This window comes from Palaemon carinicauda, chromosome 24 (assembly GCF_036898095.1).
Source record: "Palaemon carinicauda isolate YSFRI2023 chromosome 24, ASM3689809v2, whole genome shotgun sequence".
NCBI classification, from domain to species: Eukaryota; Metazoa; Arthropoda; class Malacostraca; order Decapoda; family Palaemonidae; genus Palaemon; species Palaemon carinicauda.
Genome location: NC_090748.1, coordinates 107,181,739 through 107,203,552, shown reverse-complemented (window position 1 = coordinate 107,203,552; position 21,814 = coordinate 107,181,739). Strand labels below are relative to the sequence as shown.

The window sequence follows — 21,814 nt, the reverse complement described above, 5'->3', positions numbered from 1 at the left end:
TGAACGATATTATTAATGTATCCTGTTCACGTAATATCAAAGTAGATGGAAATGTTAAGTTATTTAACCTTCAATGAGAAAAAAAAAAACATATTTTTTTTTTATTCTTACCATCGTATAGGACAATTTATATAAGTTTAATTTCAAGTAATATCTAATTGTAATAAACGGAGGAGTGCTTTCAAATATATATGATATTCTTTATTTTGATTTTTCGGTGTTGAGTTTCATTAAATAGGAATGTTATACGAGGCAATGTTCTTTCTTAAGCTCAGATATAACTGTTTTTACATGGTTTTACAAAGGAAAAAAATAAATCTACTTAAAACAAAAACGACACTACTTTTCTGTATGGCAATTATTGTGATTTATGTGTTACGTAATGAATAACGTAAAATACACCCACAGACAAACAAACAAAACAGACATACATACACACAAACTTTATATATATATATATATATATATATATATATATATATATATATATATATATATATATATATATATATATATATATATATATATATATATATATATATATATATATTGCAATCTTTTAAAATAATATTGAAATGGAGGTTCTTAAGAAAAATTATGATCGAAAATGATGAAAGAATGTTAAGACTTGAAAAAAGGTAAAAAAGAATATATATAGTACAGATACTTATTCATGAATACGAATTGTAAGTACTTTCATCCATATTGATCAATACAATCAAATATATAATTCCCTTTATCTTTTACTGTAATACGCAAGTCCTTGTAACCTGTATTACAGTTAGATGTAATTTTATGCTTTACGTTAATTAGCTGGTAATTTTAAGCAGTGATCATGAATAGAAGTAATCTAAGTAAATATAGAGACTAAAAACTGAAAGTTGAAAACATCCTATGTCAACATCTATATTATTATTATTATTATTATTATTATTAAGCTATAACCCTAGTTGGAAAAGCAGAATGCTACAAGCCCCCACCAGGGAAAATAGCCCAAATGAGGAAAGGAACCAAGGAAAAATAAAATTGATCAAGAAGAGTAACATTAAAATAAACATTTCCTATATAAACTATAAAAATAACTAACAGATCAGTGGAAGAGAAATTGGATAGCATACTTTATCCCTAATGAATCCTAAAGTTGAGGATGGGCCCAAAAAGAAAACATAGTTCTCACATGAGTGGACCCCACCTCTGCTATCTACCCACGCACTGTACCCAATACATGATAGCTACTTTTTCTAATTTCAAAAAGCATTTGAACAAAATGAACGGGCAATACAGATGCTTTGAATGCCACTACCCAGAATTGTCAGTGGTGATGCAATCTAAATGACTAGACTTTAATGACAGCCGGGATTCATTCGTCTGGTATCCAGTACTGACCTTTTAGGGCAGGGTCTCTGTAGCTGTCAAATATGGATGGAACCGTTCGTTTTAGCATAATGATTTGCTTTATCAAACTATACTGGTTAATTTAATTAATTTATTATTAATCAAACACGTCTTTAATGTATTTTAATAAGAAAAATAATTAGCGTATGAGAAATATAAAAAAGACTATTTATTTGCATTAAATAAAAATATTTTCACAAGTAATAAAAAACGACCGCTTCCACATTGCTCGCTAGTCCCAGCTCACGAGTAACAAGTCCCCTATAATTTCCATTTCCTGTAATTATGTGAATAATTCACCTTGCAGGATCTACCTTAAGCACCAGGTGTCACGCCAAAAAGGACTCCTGCACTAGGATTCATTTTAATTCCTGTTAAGTCACTGAAGTAAATGACAGATAAAAGTCCGTTGTAACGCTGTTCAAGCTTCTGTCATCAGCTGATTGGATCAACAAACTCGACTATCTTACAATTATCCTTCTATTTAGGACGTCATTGACGCTGTTTGCAATCCTCGAGCGATTGCAAACTTGAGAGCAGACTTCATCAATGGCAGTGCCAACGTATGACAAGCTGCCCTTGGAGAATGCTTTGGAGGATTCGCCCCAGGTAATATGGAAGCCGAGCCTTTGTTTGGTAGGATTTGGAAGATGCCAGCATTGTCTCGCAGCCTCTTTCTATCCTACACATAATATATAGGGTTTGTCTCGCAGCCTCTTTCTATCCTATACCTAATATATAGGATTTGGAGGATGCCAGCATTGTCTCGCAGCCTCTTTCTATCCTATACCTAATATGTAGGATTTGGAGGATGCCAGCATTATCTGGCAGCCTCTTTTTATCCTATGCCTATTATAAGCCTGTAGGATTCTAGGTTAAAATTATATTTACAGACAGGGGAACCCGTGCATTTATTATACGTCCAAGAAATTAATGTAAAGGGAAGAAAAGGCTTCTTTTACCTTTACTGTTTTCCCAGTATTTTCCATACCCAAAACCCCGTGTTCCCACTGGGGATCCCACATTATCGACGGATATAGATATATATGAATATTTCACTAAGTATTTATTTGCTGTGAAAATAAGTTATTTGAGGAAAATGGACATTTTTCTGTAGAAAAATTCTGGTTTTAGTAGGAAAGCTATTCCCATCCGTAACTGTAATCAAACCGGATTCTATGCCGTATTTAGGTTATAAATATCAAGTATATTGTTTAAATACTGGGGGGTGTATGTATGATAACGGCCACCTGTATGTATTATGTCTAACTTAGAATACAGCAATGTAAGGGGGGTCGCAGGGGGGCGTTAGCACCGCTGATATACAAAGGCTCCAAATATTGTTATACAGGCTAGGCTTCTTTAAGATATATTACTGGTTGCAGGTTTGCCTGCTTTTAGACTATGGTGATTGAGAAACGATGAATTAAACTTGGTCAGAATCATGAGATGCTGATATACTGTAGTTCATTAACGTAACAAACCTTACAAAGTTTTACTTTTCTTGAGTAGTTTTACTTATACGGAAGTTATCCAAGATCTGTCACAGTAAACAAACAAGTATTTAACATGTTTAGCATGTTACCCTGACCCCAAAACCAAAAGTATCTACACAAAGCTGTATTATTGAAGAATATTATGTATATATCCAATCTTACGCAGCTTAGAAACACTATGGTACTTGATAAGTAAGAACATGGTGACCTATGTCAGCTTTTGATGGAGTGTGGCAAATATCTAAGGCCGCTTGTGAGGAATTTTCGTTTACTAGGGACGGTGCATGGGTAAATATTTAACGAATATAGCTTGACCTAACCGTAGGATGAAATAATGCAACGTGATTGGGCTAATGTCTTGAAATTATATGATTTTCTTCAAAATAAATGAGAAAAATGTGGGAATTTTGATTGATCCTCAATAATTATTTCAAAATTAAAAATGATCTTGATATCTAACCATTTTTTCATAAGGTTTTAAATAGTAGCTCACAGGGATTTCTGAGTTAATTATAGTTTCAATAATTCTTGTCTTGACTGATGATGCCAGATATAAACGCAACACATCCAATTAAATTCTTGTCCACGGGCTCAGTTTTGTATCAAGACAATTGGATATATTGCAAGATTCAAATTCTTTGATCTCCTTTTGTCTCATCATTATTATTATATTTATTACTTCAAAGATTCACAGTGATACTAATTTATATATACTGTACAGACCTGATCAAAATTGAAAACATTTTTGTGTGTTTTTAGAATGCCCAGGTAAGTTAACGGGAGGTACAAGGATAAGATGACCAATTCATATAACTAATTGCCTAATTTACAATTTAATGGGGCCCAGGGGTTATGTGAGTGGCAGCAGTCTTTCCCCTCGGCATAAGTAAGAACCAGCTACCTAGGTTAGGTTAAGGTTGGCTCGGTGTACAGTATTTTACTAGTTTTGTACCCCTTTACCCAAATTCTTGGTTTTTCACTGTATCTTAAAGGTTATTCAACCTTACTGTTTGTTTTTTATAGATTTCCCACTGCTAGGCAAATCAATATAAAATATCTTATTGTTTCTCAAACTAAAATCGGTATAAAAGATCTTTTATTGTTACTGTTTCTCAAACTAAGATCAATATAAAAGATCTTTTATGTTTTTTTCAAACTAAAATCAATATAAATTTATTTTATTGTTTCTCAAACTAAAATCAATATCAAAGATCTTATTGCTTTTCAAACTAAAATCAATATAAAATTTTTTTTTATTGTTTCTCAGATTAAAATCAATATAAAAGATCTTATGGTTTCTACAAACTAAAATCAATATAAAAGATCTTTTATGGTTTTTACAAACTAAAATCAATATAAAAGATCCTTTATTGTTTCTGAAACTAATAACGTTAAAAAATCTTTGCATGGAACAATCTTGTAGATGTATTACCTATTATGTTAGGTACAGTATATGTTTACCCAGGCACCGTTCAGAGATATATGGGCATCAGTCAATTTACCATTGGCAAAACATGATCCTTCACAATTGTATTATCATGTGCTTGGGACAATTTTCATCACAGTTTATATTGAAGTTATTCGGTTTTAGATTTTGAACCCCATAGATTTACATGTGAAATTTGTAACGGTATCTAGATAATTTGATAACATGAAAATACTCTGTGTAGCCATATTAATGTCTATGACAAATGCCATAGGGTAAGATTTAGGAAGTTGTTATATTTTTAAATTGTATACAAAGTACAAAGTAGCTTGAAGCTTAAAGTTTCTTTTTGGAGACAATTTGTTAAGGTTAGTTGCTTTCTTTTCCTCTAGCACTTATTGTAACACTGAAACTTTGATTTTTCAATATTAAACTTACCCGATAATCATGTAGCTGTCAACTCCGTTGCCCGACAGATTCTATGGAGGGATACGCCAGCTATCACAATACTAGAAGGGGGTGTACTTACCAGCGCCACCTGTGGCCAGGTACTATAGTACTTCTTGTTGACACCTCCTCAATTTTTCATCTGTCGTGCTTCCGGCAAGACGTTCTGGGATACGCTTATGATCTTCGAGTATTTTCACGGCTTTTGGTGAAGTATTCTCTCAGATTTCGGCTGTCGCTTTACTGGAAAACTTCTATATTAGCTTAGATAGCTATTATTTAGTCCTGATTTAACGGTTAACGATCTTTTGCTTGATTTTGAAACCCCACTTGGCTAACTCTTTTGATTCAAGATGTCTGACATTTCACAAGCCCCCACCCATAGACGATGTAGGTCTTGTAATAGGCGTATTCCGAAGGCCTCGGTAGATCCTCACACCGCTTGTTCTGACTGTAGGGAAAGGCCCTGTCAGTTAGAAGATCGATGTGAGGAATGCGCCGGACTTTCGGAACTTGATTTTGTCCGTCTTCTTAAGTACTCAACCAAGTTAGAGAGAGAGAGAGTTAGGAGGAGTTCTTCTCACTCTTCACTTTTTTCCTCACCTCATGATCCCCTACCTTTTCCTACCCCTGTAGTGGCTACCCCCGAACCTACTATTTGCCCTCAGCCTGATATGTCTGTTGTTTTGCGTGCCATTCAGGCCTTAGGCGATAAAGTAGAGTCAGTGGTAAGTGATCATAAGTCTCTTATGGCCGAAGTCAAGGAACTTAAGGTCAAGAGTGCAGTGGGTGGAATTAGTGCCAGTGCTGTGACGAGTGCTAGTGTCAGTGCAGTGCCAAGTGCTAGTGTCAGTGTCAGTGTGGTGCGTGAGGATACTTCTGTGCGTGCCAGTCGTCCTCCCAGTCCGGGACCTCTTGCAAGCTCCCAAGCCCAGGGGAGAAGCAATGTCGAAGGGCAAAAGGGTTCGGCAGGCCTTGATCGGCGCACAGAAGTATCCTCGGTGGTTGCGGGCGTGTCTTCCAGAGACCGTCACTCCCACCTGCAGACGATTGAGCCCGTCTTTTACTCGTCTGCTGAGCAATTGTCAGGGAAGAAACGCTGGACTCAGGTCTCGAGACCACTCAAACGCAGAGTCCAGCCCTCAAGAACTCAACCGGGCTGCAGTCATTGGATCAGCTCTGACTCGCTGCAGTCATCAGCTGAATGCACTCCGCCTAAGAGGAGTAAGGTTCTGCCACAACAGATCTCTGCTGTTAAGGCTTTACCTCAGCAGACCTTAGTGTCTGCCGACCCCAAGTTGACTCTACTGCAGTCCATGCAGTCACAACTTGCGGTCTTGATGCGTGAGTGTCAGGCTGAGCAGGTTACACCTCCTCCTGCGATCGCTCCGCCTGACCGCAGTACTGCCTGCCAGGCGTACGATGTTGAGGCTCCTCAGAATACCTTAGCACGTTCTGAGTTTACTGTGGTGTGCAGCTCCCTCTGCCTTCCTTAAAGCAACCTCAGCAATGGGAACAGGAAGATTATTCCTTACTTCCTCCGCTTCCACTTGCAGTTCCACCAGTGAGGCAACACTCTCTTGAGGTACAACAACCTCTCCCATCCATGAGTCAGTCTCCTCAGCTCTCGCTGCAGCGAGCTCAACCCTCCTCAAGGCAACCACAACACCTTAGCCTTGCGCCTCAGGAGCCTCAACTCGCGAGACAATTACTGTGTTCTGCGCAACCACTACCTCATCGCTCACAGCTCACACCTCAGGAACCTCAACTCGTTCCTCAGGAACTTGCTACTGCGCATCCGCCATCCGCTCAGCAAGCGCAACCCTTGAGTTCAGTCACTCATGCTAGGAGTCAGCCTCCTCCACCCATGCGCCTACCTTCTGCTACTTCTTTTGATCAGCCTTTGCAGTCTGAGCCTCAGGTGTTCCCTCAACAGAGTCTTGAAGAGGAAACCACTAATATTGTTGTTCCAGCTCGTGCTGACTCTGCTGTTCAGCATACCTTACCGATCTCTTCGCTACACTCTGGTGATGAGGCGTCTGATGATGAGGCGGCACACCTGGATCCCTCATCAGACGTGGATGAATCCAAGTCTTCTCCACCTTCTATTGACTTTCGTAAGGTCTTGGCTCTGTTTAGGGAGGTATACCCAGACCACTTTGTCTCTGCTATTCCCCGCTCTCCGCCATCTGAGTTTTCGCTGGGCATGCAGCCAGCTAAGTCTACTTATACTAAGCTAGTCCTAGCAAGGTCCTCTAAGAGAGCGTTAAGGATCTTAGGGGAGTGGTTGCAGACTAAGCAACACCTTGGAAAGACTTCGTTCATGTTTCCTCCGACTAAGCTCACTTCTAAAGCGGGCGTTTGGTATGCCACAGGAGAGGAACCAGGCTTGGGAGTACCTGCCTCTGCCCAGGCTGACTTCTCAAGTCTGGTAGACTCGCCTCGTAGAACAGCAATGAGGCGCTCTAAGGTTTGCTGGACCTTCTCAGACCTTGATCACTTCCTGAAGGGTGTTTTTAGAGCATTTGAGATGTTCAACTTCCTAGACTGGTGCCTGGGGGCCCTCAGCAAGAAGACCTCCCCTGCGGACAAGGATTCTGCCATGCTATTAATGTCCTGCATGGATAAGGCCATTAGAGATGGATCTGGCGAGCTTGCGTCGATGTTTGTGTCAGGGGTTCTTAAGAAAAGGGAACAGCTATGTACCTTCCTTTCCTCCAGCATTACACCTTGTCAAAGGTCTCAACTCCTTTTCGCTCCGCTCTCGAAGTTCCTCTTCCCCGAAGAGCTGGTTAAGGACTTGTCTGCTGCCCTGATACAAAAGGACACACATGATCTTGTAGCCTCATCGGCTCGTAAGACTAAGGTTGCTACCTCAGTCCCCAGGACTTATCGCACCCCAGTGGCTGATACTCCTGCTACGAGGTTCATACCGCCCTTTCGTGGTAGAGCCCCCAGCCGAGGAAGCTCCCGTCCAGACTCTTCCAGGAGCAAGTCTAGGAAAGGTTCCAAGGCTTCTAAAGGAAAAAACTGACTCTCCGCATCTCCAGACAGCAGTAGGAGCCAGACTCAAGATCTTCTGGCAAGCCTGGGAAAAGAGAGGTGCAGACGCCCAGTCTGTCAGTTGGCTGAGGGAGGGTTACAGGATTCCATTCTGCCGCAAACCCCCTCTGACCACATCTCCCATCAACCTCTCTCCCAACTACAAAGAAGAGGACAAGAGGCTAGCGTTGCACCAGGAGGTGTCGCTACTTGTGCAGAAGAAGGCAGTGGTTATAGTCCGGGACCATCAATCCCCGGGCTTCTACAACCGTCTCTTTCTGGTGGCCAAGAAGACAGGAGGTTGGAGACCGGTGCTGGACGTCAGCGCGCTCAATGCGTATGTCACCAAGCAGACGTTCACGATGGAGACGACGAAGTCGGTCCTAGCAGCGGTCAGGCAGGAGGACTGGATGGTCTCGTTGGACCTGAAAGATGCCTACTTTCACGTTCCTATTCATCCAGACTCCCAACCTTTCCTGAGATTCGTTTTTGGAAAGGTTGTCTACCAATTCCAAGCCCTGTGTTTTGGCCTAAGCACAGCTCCTATGGTGTTTACGCATCTGATGAGGAATATAGCAAGATTCCTCCACTTATCGGACATCAGAGCCTCCCTTTACTTAGACGACTGGCTGTTGAGAGCCTCCACGAGTCGTCGCTGTCTGGAGAGTCTCAACTGGACTTTGGACTTAATCAGAGAACTGGGTCTGTTAGTCAACATAGAAAAGTCTCAGCTCATTCCCTCCCAATCCATTGTGTACCTGGGAATGGAGATTCGGAGTCAGGATTTTCGGGCTTTTCCATCGGCCCCAAGGATAAGCCAAGCCCTAGATTGCATCATGAGCATGCTGAAGAGGAGCAGTTGCTCGGTGAGACAGTGGATGAGTCTCACAGGGACCCTTTCATCACTGGCCCTGTTCGTCGAGCTAGGGAGACTCCACCTCCGCCCTCTTCAATTCCATCTTGCAGCTCATTGGGACAAGGGTTTGACTCTCGAAGCAGTCTCTATCCCAGTCACCAAAGAGATGAAGACCACTCTCTTGTGGTGGAAGACCAATCTCCTTCTCAGGGAGGGCCTATCGTTGGCTATTCAGACCCCCAATCTTCATCTCTTCTCAGATGCATCAGACTCGGGCTGGGGTGCGACCTTGAACGGACGGGAATGCTCGGGAACGTGGAACGAGGAACAGGGAACGCTCCACATCAACTGCAAGGAGCTACTAGCAGTTCATTTAGCCCTGCTGAACTTCAAGTCCCTCCTGCTAGGCAAGGTGGTGGAGGTGAACTCAGACAACACCACAGCCTTGGCTTACATCTCCAAGCAAGGAGGGACCCATTCGAGGAGCCTATACGAGATCGCAAGGGACCTCCTCATTTGGTCAAGAAGTCAAAACCTCACTTTAGTCACGAGGTTCATTCAGGGCAACATGAACGTCTCAGCAGATCGCCTAAGCAGAAGGAATCAGGTCATTCCCACGGAATGGACCCTCCACAAGAGTGTGTGCAACAAACTTTGGACCTTGTGGGGTCAACCTACCATAGATCTGTTTGCCACCTCCATGACCAAGAGACTTCCGCTGTACTGTTCCCCAGTCCCAGACCCTGCAGCAGTTCATGTGGATGCTTTTCTGCTGAACTGGTCCCATCTCGACCTTTACGCATTCCCACCGTTCAAGATAATAAACAAAGTCCTGCAGAAGTTCATCTCGCACGAAGGGACACGGCTGACGCTGGTTGCTCCCCTTTGGCCTGCAAGAGAATGGTTCACAGAGGTACTTCAATGGCTAGTCGACATCCCCAGGACTCTACCTCTAAGAGTGGACCTTCTACGTCAACCTCACGTAGACAGGTTGCACCCAAACCTCCACGCTCTTCGGCTGACTGCCTTCAGACTGTCGAAAGATTCGCTAGAGCTAGAGGCTTTTCGAAGGAGGCAGCCAGTGCGATTGCCAGAGCAAGAAGGGTTTCCACTCGTAGAGTCTACCAATCTAAGTGGGAAGTCTTCCGGAGCTGGTGTAGAGCCAATTCAGTATCCTCTACCAATACCTCTGTGACCCAAATAGCTGACTTCCTATTACATCTTAGGAATGAGAGATCCCTTTCAGCCCCTACGATTAAAGGGTACAGGAGTATGTTGGCTTCAGTTCTCCGCCACAGAGGTTTGGACCTTTCTTCCAACAAGGACCTTCAAGACATCCTTAAGTCTTTTGAGACTTCTAAAGAGCGTCGTCTATCCACTCCAGGCTGGAACCTAGACGTAGTCTTAAGGTTCCTTATGTCACCTAGGTTCGAACCTCTCCAGTCAGCTTCCTTCAAGGACCTTACCCTCAAGACTCTTTTTCTCGTCTGCCTTGCAACAGCTAAGAGAGTCAGTGAGGTTCATGCCTTCAGCAAGAACATTGGTTTCACGACCGAATCTGCAACATGTTCTTTTCAGCTCGGATTCTTAGCAAAGAACGAACTTCCTTCACGTCCTTGGCCTAGATCGTTTGAAATACCTAGCCTCTCCAACATGGTAGGTAACGAACTAGAGAGAGTTCTTTGCCCTGTCAGAGCTCTCAAGTATTATCTTAATAGGTCTAAACCTATTCGAGGACAGTCAGAAGCCTTATGGTGTGCCATCAAGAAACCTTCGAGGCCCATGTCCAAGAACGGGGTTTCGTATTATATAAGGCTTCTGATTAGAGAAGCCCATTCTCACTTAAAGGAGGAAGACCTTGCATTGCTGAAGGTAAGGACCCACGAAGTAAGAGCCGTAGCTACTTCGATGGCCTTTAATAAAAACCGTTCTCTGCAGAGCATAATGGATGCAACCTATTGGAGGAGCAAGTCAGTGTTTGCATCATTTTATCTTAAAGATGTCCAGTCTCTTTACGAGAACTGCTACACCCTGGGACCATTCGTAGCAGCGAGTGCAGTAGTAGGTGAGGGCTCAGCCACTACATTCCCTTAATCCCATAACCTTTTTTAACCTTTCTCTTGAATGCTTTTATTGTTGTTTTTATGGTTGTTACGGTAGGCTAAGAAGCCTTCCGCATCCTTTTGATTTGGCGGGTGGTCAATTCATTCTTGAGAAGCGCCTGGGTTAGAGGTTGTGTAGAGGTCCTTTAGTAGGGATTGCAGCCCTATATACTTTAACACCTTTGAGTTGATTCAGCCTCCAAGAGGAACGCTGCGCTCAGTAAGGAAGACGAACTTAAAAAAGAGGCAGAGTAACGGTTCAATTCGACTTCCTTACCAGGTACTTATTATTTCATTGTTATTTGAGATAACTGTTATATGAAATATGGGATACTTAGCTATCCTTTAATCTTGTACACTGGTTTTCACCCACCCCCCTGGGTGTGAATCAGCTACATGATTATCGGGTAAGTTTAATATTGAAAAATGTTATTTTTATTAGTAAAATAAATTTTTGAATATACTTACCCGATAATCATGATTTAATTGACCCTCCCTTCCTCCCCATAGAGAACCAGTGGACCGAGGAAAAATTGAGGAGGTGTCAACAAGAAGTACTATAGTACCTGGCCACAGGTGGCGCTGGTAAGTACACCCCCTTCTAGTATTGTGATAGCTGGCGTATCCCTCCATAGAATTCTGTCGGGCAACGGAGTTGACAGCTACATGATTATCGGGTAAGTATATTCAAAAATTTATTTTACTAATAAAAATAACATATTTTGTAGTTTCTGTCATAAGGGTTATCCTTAAAAATACTATTATTTTTATTATTATTATTATTATTATTATTATTATTATTATTATTATTGCAAGCTAAGCTACAACCCTAGTTGGAAAAGCAAGATGCTGTAAGTCCAAGTGCTCCAACAGAGAAAATTTTAGCCCAGTGAGGAAAGGAAACAAGGAAATAAATAACTACAAGAGAAGTAATAAACAATCAAAATGAAATATTTTCAGAAGAGTAACAACATTAAATTAAGAGCTTTCATATAAAAATTATAAAAACTTCAAAAAAAATCAAGAGGAAGAGAAATGAGATTGAACAGCGTGTCCGAGTGTACCCTCAGGCAAGAGAAGTACTTGTGACGGCCGAGATTAGGTTATGACTCACATGTACCAACCGTGTGTCACACGATCGTACATACTTGTTGAATGTTGTAAGACATGAAAGTTGTAAATACTTGCAAAAAAGACGATAATGAGGACCCTGTTTGTATTTACAATAGCTTCATATTTACTAATAATTTACCATATATCACAAAAGATATTAAAATTATAATAATGAGTTTGTTTCATGGTTTACAATCATGTAAGTGTCATAGGCTAAATAATGGTGATTCTTGAAGCTTCAACTAATATATTTTAGTTATTTAGGCACCTGTTACAGAGTTCAGGATATGTGGTTGTAGGATCCTCTTAATGCATTACTGTATCTCGTTTGAACATTTGGACATCTTCTTTGAGCAAACATTTGCTGTCTCTGTTATGTAGGCTACATCATATTTATTGACTTTTAAAATAACTATGAAAACAGAATTCATGCGACATGTATGAAGTACTGTACAGTACATGTATAAATTATTTTGTTTCTGAAAGAAGGTTGATTTTATATCTCTTTGGACCTATCTAATATGGATATCTTGTTTAAAGAAACATTTGCTGTCTGTGATATGTAGTCTACATAATATTTATTGACATTAGAGTAACTGAGTACATGCTAGAAGCAGGTGAAATAAATTTGCAGGTTCTACATTTCATTCAATTACAGGTTCGCTCCCTCGTCGGGGTATTCAGCGAAGATGCGCGAATGCTGCGTGACTACGTCACAACTCTGCATCAGCTCTCATCCAAGTTGGTAGCGGCTCATAACCAGCTAACTTCCGTCTATCAGGAATTATCAAAACATTTAAAGTCGTATAGCACACAGGTGAGCATCGTTTTTTTTAATGAAGTGAATTCGGCATAATATTTAATCTAAACCTAGTTGGCCTTAATGATAATTTTACCTTCGTTTTGATAGAATATTGTATGACAGACATGTTCTTGGACATGTCTTTTGTGATACGAGAATAGTTTAAAGTGCTGTTGTGTCATATTTCCATAAGGTTACAGTATTCTGTTTCTGTAAGTGAGATGACCTGCATCTTGGATATGTTCATGCAAATAGAAAAAACTCTGTGCTTTACGGAAGCATTTTTACCAATTGAGGTAGAAGTACCAATTCCTAGATTGCTGATTACCAGTTAGTGATAACTAGGCACAAGATTAGGGACTTTTCTCTCCTAGTCACCCAAGCTCTTATTCAGCTATACTATTTTGTTTTCATTTGTGTTGTATTTTCCTGCCATCCACATAATGCATACCACTGTACCTGTATTATTTTTTATTTAGTTTATTTTTAGTGAGGTATTTCTAAATGAAAATCATAGGGTTTGACACCATTAACTATCATAAGTCTAACTGAGATCACCATTAGCTATCATGTCTAACTAAGATCACCATTAGCTATCATGTCTAACTAAGATCACCATTAACCATCATAAGTCTGAACTAAAATCACCCACCAACTATCGTAAGCCAAACTAAGACTTCATTGAATCACCCAATAACAGACCTTGAGGGAGTCAGGACTAGACTCTAAAAAGAAAAACCAAATTTTTTAAAAGCAATTTGAAATTTTCCCAACTACAGAAACCTGAAAAGTACGATTTCAGCTTGGCAGAAACTGTGGTAAAAAATCTCAACGAGGTTTGTCGGCAGTTACTGGCAGGTGATGGAGAAGTCCCACCCCCCTTCTCAGAACACTGAGATGCAACTTTAACCTTCACCTGGGCTAGGTGTGGTATTGAGGCAGGAAGTGAAGCTTAAAATCCCAGTATGTTAAGTTACTCGAACTTAAGAGGTGCGAGGTGTCAACTCTGCCACGTTCTTTGATAAATAGATTTTCAAACGCTAGGTTAGGTTATGGTGTAAGGCCAGATAAATAGATTTTCAAACGCTAGGTTAGGTTATGGTGTAAGGCCAGATAAATAGATTTTCAAACGCTAGGTTAGGTTATGGTGTAAGGCCAGATAAATAGATTTTCAAACGCTAGGTCAGGTTATGGTGTAAGGCCAGATAAATAGATTTTCAAATGCTAGGTTAGGTTATGGTGTAAGGCCAGATAAAAAGATTTTCAAACGCTAGGTTAGGTTATGGTGTAAGGCCAGATAAATAGATTTTCAAACGCTAGGTTAGGTTATGGTGTAAGGCCAGATAAATAGATTTACAAACGCTACGCTAGGTTATGGTGTAAGACCAGATAAATAGATTTTCAAACGCTAGGTTAGGTTATGGTGTAAGGCCAGATAAATAAATTTTCAAATGTTAGGCTAGATTATTGTCTATGATGAGATGGTCACAGAAGAACCTGTATTATTATTATTATTATTATTATCATTACTACTAGCTAAACTACAACCCTAGTTGGAAAAGCAGGATGCTATAAGCCCAAGGGCTCCAACAGGGAAAATAGCTCAGAGAGGAAATAAAACAAGGAAATAAATGAACTACAAGAGAAGTAATGAACAACTAAAATAATATACACAGGGCCAAATACAGCACAATATACTTGGTTATTTAATACTTAAATTTCCTTCTTGGCCTGTTACCTAACCTTGCAAATAAAGCAATGCATCAGAGGTAAACAAAAGCTACAGCTTAGGTAACTAGGAGAGTGATTCCTCAGAGAAATACCCTTAATATCAAGCTTACATTTGTTGATTTTTAAATAGTATTTAAAGTTGTATCTTCGACTCAGTTGGTATAATTTAATAGGCTTTTGTAAAGTATAGTTAAGTATGTGTAGTACTAAGCAACTAAATTGAAATTTCATAAAACTGTACTGGTATTATAAATGTATTTTCTTTGTTCCCCAGAAATTTCCAGTTGACAATGATCCCGAGGGAGTCATCGCATCAACTCTGCAGAAGTTTGCTTCTTATGTGTCAGAGGTCAGATATTAATAAGTATTTGAATTAGTCAAAGAGAGAGAGAGAGAGAGAGAGAGAGAGAGAGAGAGAGAGAGAGAGAGAGAGAGAGAGAGAGAGAGAGAGAGAGAGAGAGAGAGAGAGAATGTTAAGTTTTGATATCTTTAACCTTAATGCTATCAATTATTTTTAAATTGTATATCCTTTATATTGAAATACTGTTAAATATATATTACAATTTCCACCCAAATATATGAACCATATGTTTCTCCTACCCGTTATCTTGTTTCATCCATTTCTGACAATGAATATTTCCTACCTCTGTATGATAACAACTATGAGAGATCTCAGTGGGAAACCATTGAACTTTAAATCAATCAATCAATCAATCAGTGGGGAAATGCCAAAAATGTTAGATTTGCAGTAATAGTAAGAGATAACCAGTTGGAAAAATATATAGTTAATGCAAGTGGCGTAAAATTAACGCACAGTACCTGTGTTATTATTATCTATAACTCATATCGTGTCCTTCAAATGGTATCTGCTTTGCTGATGTAAATTCCTCTCACAGATAAACGCTATCTTCTTACTTCTCTATTCTGGCAAGTTGTACATAAATGTGTTGCGCACGGTATCCGCGTGGTTCATTAATAAAGTATCTTAATTACCTATGATTTATCTTGCATCCCTCATATGGTCTATGTGGATCACTATGAAAGCAACATAATCACCTTTAAAGTACCATAATTATTATTTATGTCGTGTCTCTCGAATGGTCTTTCCTCCACCTGGGTTCGCATTGTCCGCAAATAAACATTATCTCGTTGCTCCTCTATTCTGTCCAGCGGTTAGTTCATTTGCCGCACATACTAACCATGTTGGTCATTATTTCGGTGTCTTTTTTTTTTTTTTTTTTTTTTTTTTTTTTGTACTTTACTGTATACTGAATGGAGAGTGTTTTAAATATAAACGATTACCAAAATAATATGAAATTACACTACACTTCAAAATAGATTCAACTCCCCTCCGGGAGATGTACTCTTGTGACGGTATAGAATTGAAGCGAAGGTGGGGAAAAGGAGCTTTTATAAAACTTAACAGGGGAACTTAAGCACAAATTGGTTAAAAAAAGCCAGTTAATGATTACATATTAGAGAAAAAAAAGCAGAGCAGCTGCCTAAAGTGAAAGTACAGTAAATGAATGTACAGTAACCCATCATCAGTCTCCCAAAAGTACAGCCAATCGATACAAAAGTTAATATCTCCACCTCCCATTAGTCATACAGTAAAATACACCAAAATAATCTACACCTGTCCATTTCTTTTAGCTAATTCTAGTTTTACTAGAAATTTAGCGATTCATACATTAATAAAAATGCTAGTGCCGAAAATGATAGAAAACGCTTATGATAGGATATGGGAAATATAATAAGCGAGTTAAATGAAATATAAGTATGAATAATACGGGAAAATTGGGTACTTACCAGTAACATATGAAGTTCTCGAAGTTCCGGAGGTTACGTTAAGGCACTGAATATACGTCAGCTGTTTACTAGGCAAGAACGAGGTTACCAAACTTTGGGTGCACAGTATGTTTTCAAAAGAACATATAACTTTAGTTCTTATTATTCCTTCCCTACATTTTATATGTTATTTCTATGCTAACTCCCAAATACTGTATTATTAATTCTCCATGATAAAATAAATCTACATAAAAGATAATTATATATGTTAGGCTCTTTTTTGCTTTCCTATTTACTCCACTATAAAACTCTCTCAGTTTGTTATACGTTTCCACAAACAATAGAAAAAGTAATGCTCATAAAAAGATAAGTGAAAAGGAAATGGCGATCCTAGATTAGGCGAGTTTTCTCAGTTTAAAATTTACTCTCGCTAGTAAAATTCTCTCAACATATGATTTTTATCCACGGTCAAAAAGCAGATAAACTATAATTAAGTTACATACAGATACGAGCCATTCAAACTATAATTCTATTAGATACAGAATTAAGTTATTCAAACTATAATTCTATTAGATAAAGAATTAAGTTATTCCAACTATAATTCTATTAGATACAGAATTAAGTTATTCAAACTATAATTCTATTAGATACAGAATTAAGTTATTCAAACTATAATTCTATTAGATACAGAATTAAGTTATTCAAACTACAATTCTATTAGATACAGAATTAAGTTATTCAAACTACAATTCTATTAGATACAGAATTAAGTTATTCAAACTATAATTCTATTAGATACAGATATGCATCTTTCATACAATCAAATAAATGTATATATTGTTATCGTGATAAATATGCATTTCAAATAAATGCTGGAAAACATGAATTATAACTGACCCATCTCTTAGCCGAATAACCTCCTCTCACAAACACACACACAAACAAAGTATTCTAGTATTGTACTCAAGTGTTTTAACATATTTTTGGAAACATGTGGGCTAAGACATAAAAAAAAACACCTAAATTATGGGGCAATGTGATGTAACCAAATATCTAGCTAGGAGCCCAATGCTTTGGCTAGTTTAAAGGCCATTCGTGGATGGCGAAGCCTAGGGACAGTGTCAGTGCCTTAGAGACTGACTAAGCTAGGACCAGGGAGGGCCAAACAATGGCTGCTAATGACCCAGCATTCTTGCAGAGTACTGTACAAGAAACTATAGACTTTGGGCGGGCTCGAATCCCAGTCCGGCGATTGCCAGGCTGGGACGTTTCCAATAGGCCACTGCACACTAGAGCATGAATTATTCACAGTAAATTCGGTCGTGCTGTGTAATTGTCGTTCTCTGGCACCAATCCTATTTGAATTTTGTGTATTTTGCAAACAATGGCATCACCACGTTCAATTGTAAACTGTTCTAGCTAGTTTTTATTCTTTTTTTTTAATTTTTCCCGATATTCCTCTATATACAAATTAAGCAAATTCGTGGTTGTGGTGGCCTGGAGGTAGCGTCCTTGCCTGGTGATTGCCAGACTGGGGTTCGAGTCCCGCTCAGACACGTTAGTTCCTTTAGTAGCTGCAGCCTCACCATCCTTGTGAGCTATGGATGGGGGGTTTGGGGGAGCCTATAGGCCTATCTGCTGAGTCATCAGCAGCCACTGCCTGGCCCTCCTTGGTCCTAGCTTGGGTGGAGAGGGGCTCTTGGGCGATGATCATGTGTAATATGGTCAGTCTCTAAGGCATTGTCCTGCTTGATAGGGCAATGTCACTGTCCCTTGCCTCTGCCATTCATGAACGGCCTTCAAACCTTTAATGAACACCACCTGATGGCTGACATCCTGTAGTGTATAATTTTTAAGTCACAAAATGTCAACAGTAGCTTATTTAAGTAGGTTTTTTTTTTTTTTTTTTTTTTTTTTTTTTTTTTTTTTTTTTTTATAAAAATGTAATTAAAAACACCCAACTCAGGAAATGCAGGACTAAAATGGGTAATCGGTCCCGTCTCGCAACCGCACTGTACGATAATGACGTTTTCTATTCTATCAACTAAAACCTATTCTGATTTAAACGAAAGTGTAAAGAATTTGTTTTTTTTAACTAAATGAAACTGTAAGCAATACGATTTTTTATATAAACAAAAGTGTGAACAATAAGATTTTTTAAATAAATGAAATTGTAAATATGATTTTTATTTTTAAATAAACGAGTGCGAATAATATTTATTCAAAGAACGAATGTGTGAGCAGTAAGATTGTTTTAAAGTAACGAAAGTGTAAACAATATTTTTTCCCTATTAATTTTACTTTATTATTATAGTTTTATAATTTATGTTTACTAATTTCGTGGGCACTTTCAATAAATTTTATCACAAATTCGTATAGAACATAATAGGATAAAACACCAACCAAGTTTGGTAAAAGATTTTATAATTCTCTCTCTCTCTCTCTCTCTCTCTCTCTCTCTCTCTCTCTCTCTCTCTCTCTCTCTCTCTCTCTCTCTCTCTCTCTCTCACATGGCGTTAGAAATAAAAATTTTCAATAGTTATTTAAAATAACAAATAAACACGCTATTTGAAATAGTAAATATACGCTCAACATATCCATTTTCATTCATAGGCCTAAAAGACGCCATTCGATTTCATCTGTAATTTTAACAATCGCATTAAAAAAAATAACGAGTTATTAAATTAAATGTTTCACTAAATAATTTCTTTAATTATATTTTTAATTTCGGGTCCGTTTTGACAATCAACTATTTAACCATTGTTTTTAATCAAGCTGTCGCTATCGGGAATATACGAATGACAAAGATTATCGTATATATAATTTCTAATCCAAAATAACTTCTTAATGAATATAGTTTAATTAAGCACCAATATGTTATAGCTAATCATGGTTTTCAAAGTTTGTTTATAACTATTATAATTCGTTATTGTTTAGACGTAACTATCTCTCTCTCTCTCTCTCTCTCTCTCTCTCTCTCTCTCTCTCTCTCTCTCTCTCTCTCTCTCTCTCTCTCTCTCTCCCATAAGAAATTCTGGTTAAATAAGTAATAAAATAAATAAAATACTTAAATAAATTTACGATGTTTTGCTAAATCTCGGGTTAGGCTTAAAACACGACATTCATTTAAGTCAGTTGACAACATTTAAATTATATGGACTGGAAGAAGTTTTAAAAATGATGGTTTTAATTTAGGCATTTTTATCTTTAAATGAATTTCCGGCATTTATTTTAAACAATAATAGTTTTTTTTTTTCCTTTTTTCTTTTGCTCGATAGCTGATTTCAAACTGTCGCTATCAAGAAATGCTCACAAGTAATTAATATTGATGTAATTCTCTAACCTATTGTAAAATTATGATAAGAAACATTGGATATATATATATATATATATATATATATATATATATATATATATATATATATATATATATATATATATGTGTGTGTGTGTGTGTGTGTGTGTGTGTGTGTGTGTGTGTGTGTCTGTGTGTGTGTACAGTACACACACACACACACACACACACATATATATATATATATATATATATATATATATATATATATATATATATATATATATATATATATTAATAATTGCTGAGCTACAACCCTAGTTGGATAAGCAGGATGCTATAAGCCCTAGGACCCCAACAGGGAAAAGAGCCCAGTGAGGAAAGGAAACAAGGAAAAAATAAAATATTTTAAGAACAGTATCAACATTAAAATAAATATTTCCTATATGAGTTATAAAAACTTTAACAAAACAAGAGGAAGAGAAACAAGACAGAATAGTGCCCCCGAGTGTACCCTCAAGCAAGAGAACTCTAACCTAAGACAGCGGAAGACCATGGTACTGAGGCTATGACATTACCCAAGACTAGAGAACAATGGTTTGATTTTCCTCATAGAAGAGCTGTTTACCATAGCAAAAGTCTTTTCTACTTTCCACTATTTTGTATAGCTCCCTGGTAACTTTGAAATTTACCTTTCAAAATAAGGTAAAGAATTTTTACTTTTCCACTATCAGAAACAATCTTACACCCAAATCAACGCATTAGGTCCTTCTCGTGAAAGAACTTTATTACTTAGGCTCACTTTTCAAATCTAGGAACAGTTTTATACCCAAACTAAATGCACCAGGTCTGTCTCAAAAAAGAATTATATTATTTAGGCTCACCATTATCTTGATGGGACTTTACCTTTGTCAAAGTTTTTATAGTTTATATGAGATATTTATTTTTTATTTTGTTGCTCTTTAAATATTTTATTTTCCTTTTTTCCTTTCATCACTGGGCTATTTTCCCTGTTGGATCCCTGGGGCTTATAGCCTCCTGCTTTTCCAACTAGGGTTATAGCTTAGCAAGTAACAACAACAACAACAACAACAACAACAACAATAATAATAATAATAATAATAATAATAATAAGGCAAGAGCCCCTCATTTCATTGGAGTGGCTAGGTCTCTGAGTTTTGTAAAATCTCTCCCTTGATAAGTTACAATAACAGCGTAGTGGAGGTGCAATTTCATTTTTACCTCCTTTATTTTTTAGAAACTAGGCTAAATCAGTAACAATTCATGTATTACAGTAAGCTCCTTATTTTCTAACTACGAACACATGGTAGTGTAAGCTATGTGGACAGGCTTGTTAAAATCCCGGAAAATTCTTATTTCTACTTTTTCCTGTTACCTAGGTCATCCTTGAAGCATATAGCATAAAATTATTAGGCAAGCACTGAAAAATCAAGGTTTTATGGAATGTCTAGTTTTGGACTTAAGCAATACTATTCATTAAAATTAGGAATTTTTGATAAGAACTGTTTACCCCTTTTCTTTCTCATTGGAAATTAATATGACATATCTGTTTTGACGTTGTTACTCGTTTTAGAATGATTTATTGTTAAATTGTTCCCCTCATTTATTTATTTCCTTATTTCCTTTCCTCACTGGGCTATTTTTCCCAATTGGAGCCCTTGGGCTTATAGCATCTTGCTTTTCCAACTAGGGTTGTAGCTTGGCTAGTAAAAATAATAACAACTAAATAAATGCCTAAAATTTAAGTACTGCTCCCTAATGTATTAGTAATTTTCTACTTGCAGATGAGTTCTTGGGAACACATCGTAGCGACACAGATTGCAGATGGAGCAGTTTATCCTCTTTCAAGGTTTATCGACACGGAACTCCACGAGATGGATACGATGGCATCCCTTTACCAGGTGAGAATTCTACATGTTGTTTTGTATAGCTTTCATTCATCTAACTCATTCCTTATAATCAGCCCTGTTGAAGTCGTGGTCATCGAAGTACGATGACTTTGACGATGACAAACTTTCATTTGCTAAAAAATTACTCCAGACACTTCAGTTCCACATTAATTAAAAAATTAACATGGCAGACTGCTGTGCTTTCGTTGATAGATCAACAGGTTTAAAGCGGGTTTGATTGATTGATTGATTTAAATTTTTCTAGCATCCCGACATCGAAGGTCATTGACGCCGATATCGTTTATTATAAAGAATGAGAGTATTCAATTTAGAACCATAAAAGCTAAGATGTCCCTATAAAATTTTGGGAGCTTTCAGAAGACCTGCTTCAGAAATAAATATAAAAAATAC

The 21,814-nt window shown here is 38.0% G+C and overlaps 1 protein-coding gene across 1 annotated transcript in view; it reads left to right on the top strand.

Moving 5' to 3' along the window:
• Positions 1 to 1,675: 1,675 nt before the first annotated feature.
• LOC137618253 (DCC-interacting protein 13-alpha-like) overlaps positions 1,676 to 21,814 on the top strand; it is a 53,364-nt gene continuing 33,225 nt past the window's right edge. The window contains exons 1-4 of the mRNA XM_068348414.1: positions 1,676 to 2,004; positions 12,536 to 12,694; positions 14,685 to 14,759; positions 21,299 to 21,415. Coding sequence (XP_068204515.1) covers positions 1,945 to 2,004; positions 12,536 to 12,694; positions 14,685 to 14,759; positions 21,299 to 21,415 — 411 coding nt within the window. The 5' untranslated portion in view covers positions 1,676 to 1,944. The remainder of the gene's footprint in view (positions 2,005 to 12,535; positions 12,695 to 14,684; positions 14,760 to 21,298; positions 21,416 to 21,814) is intronic.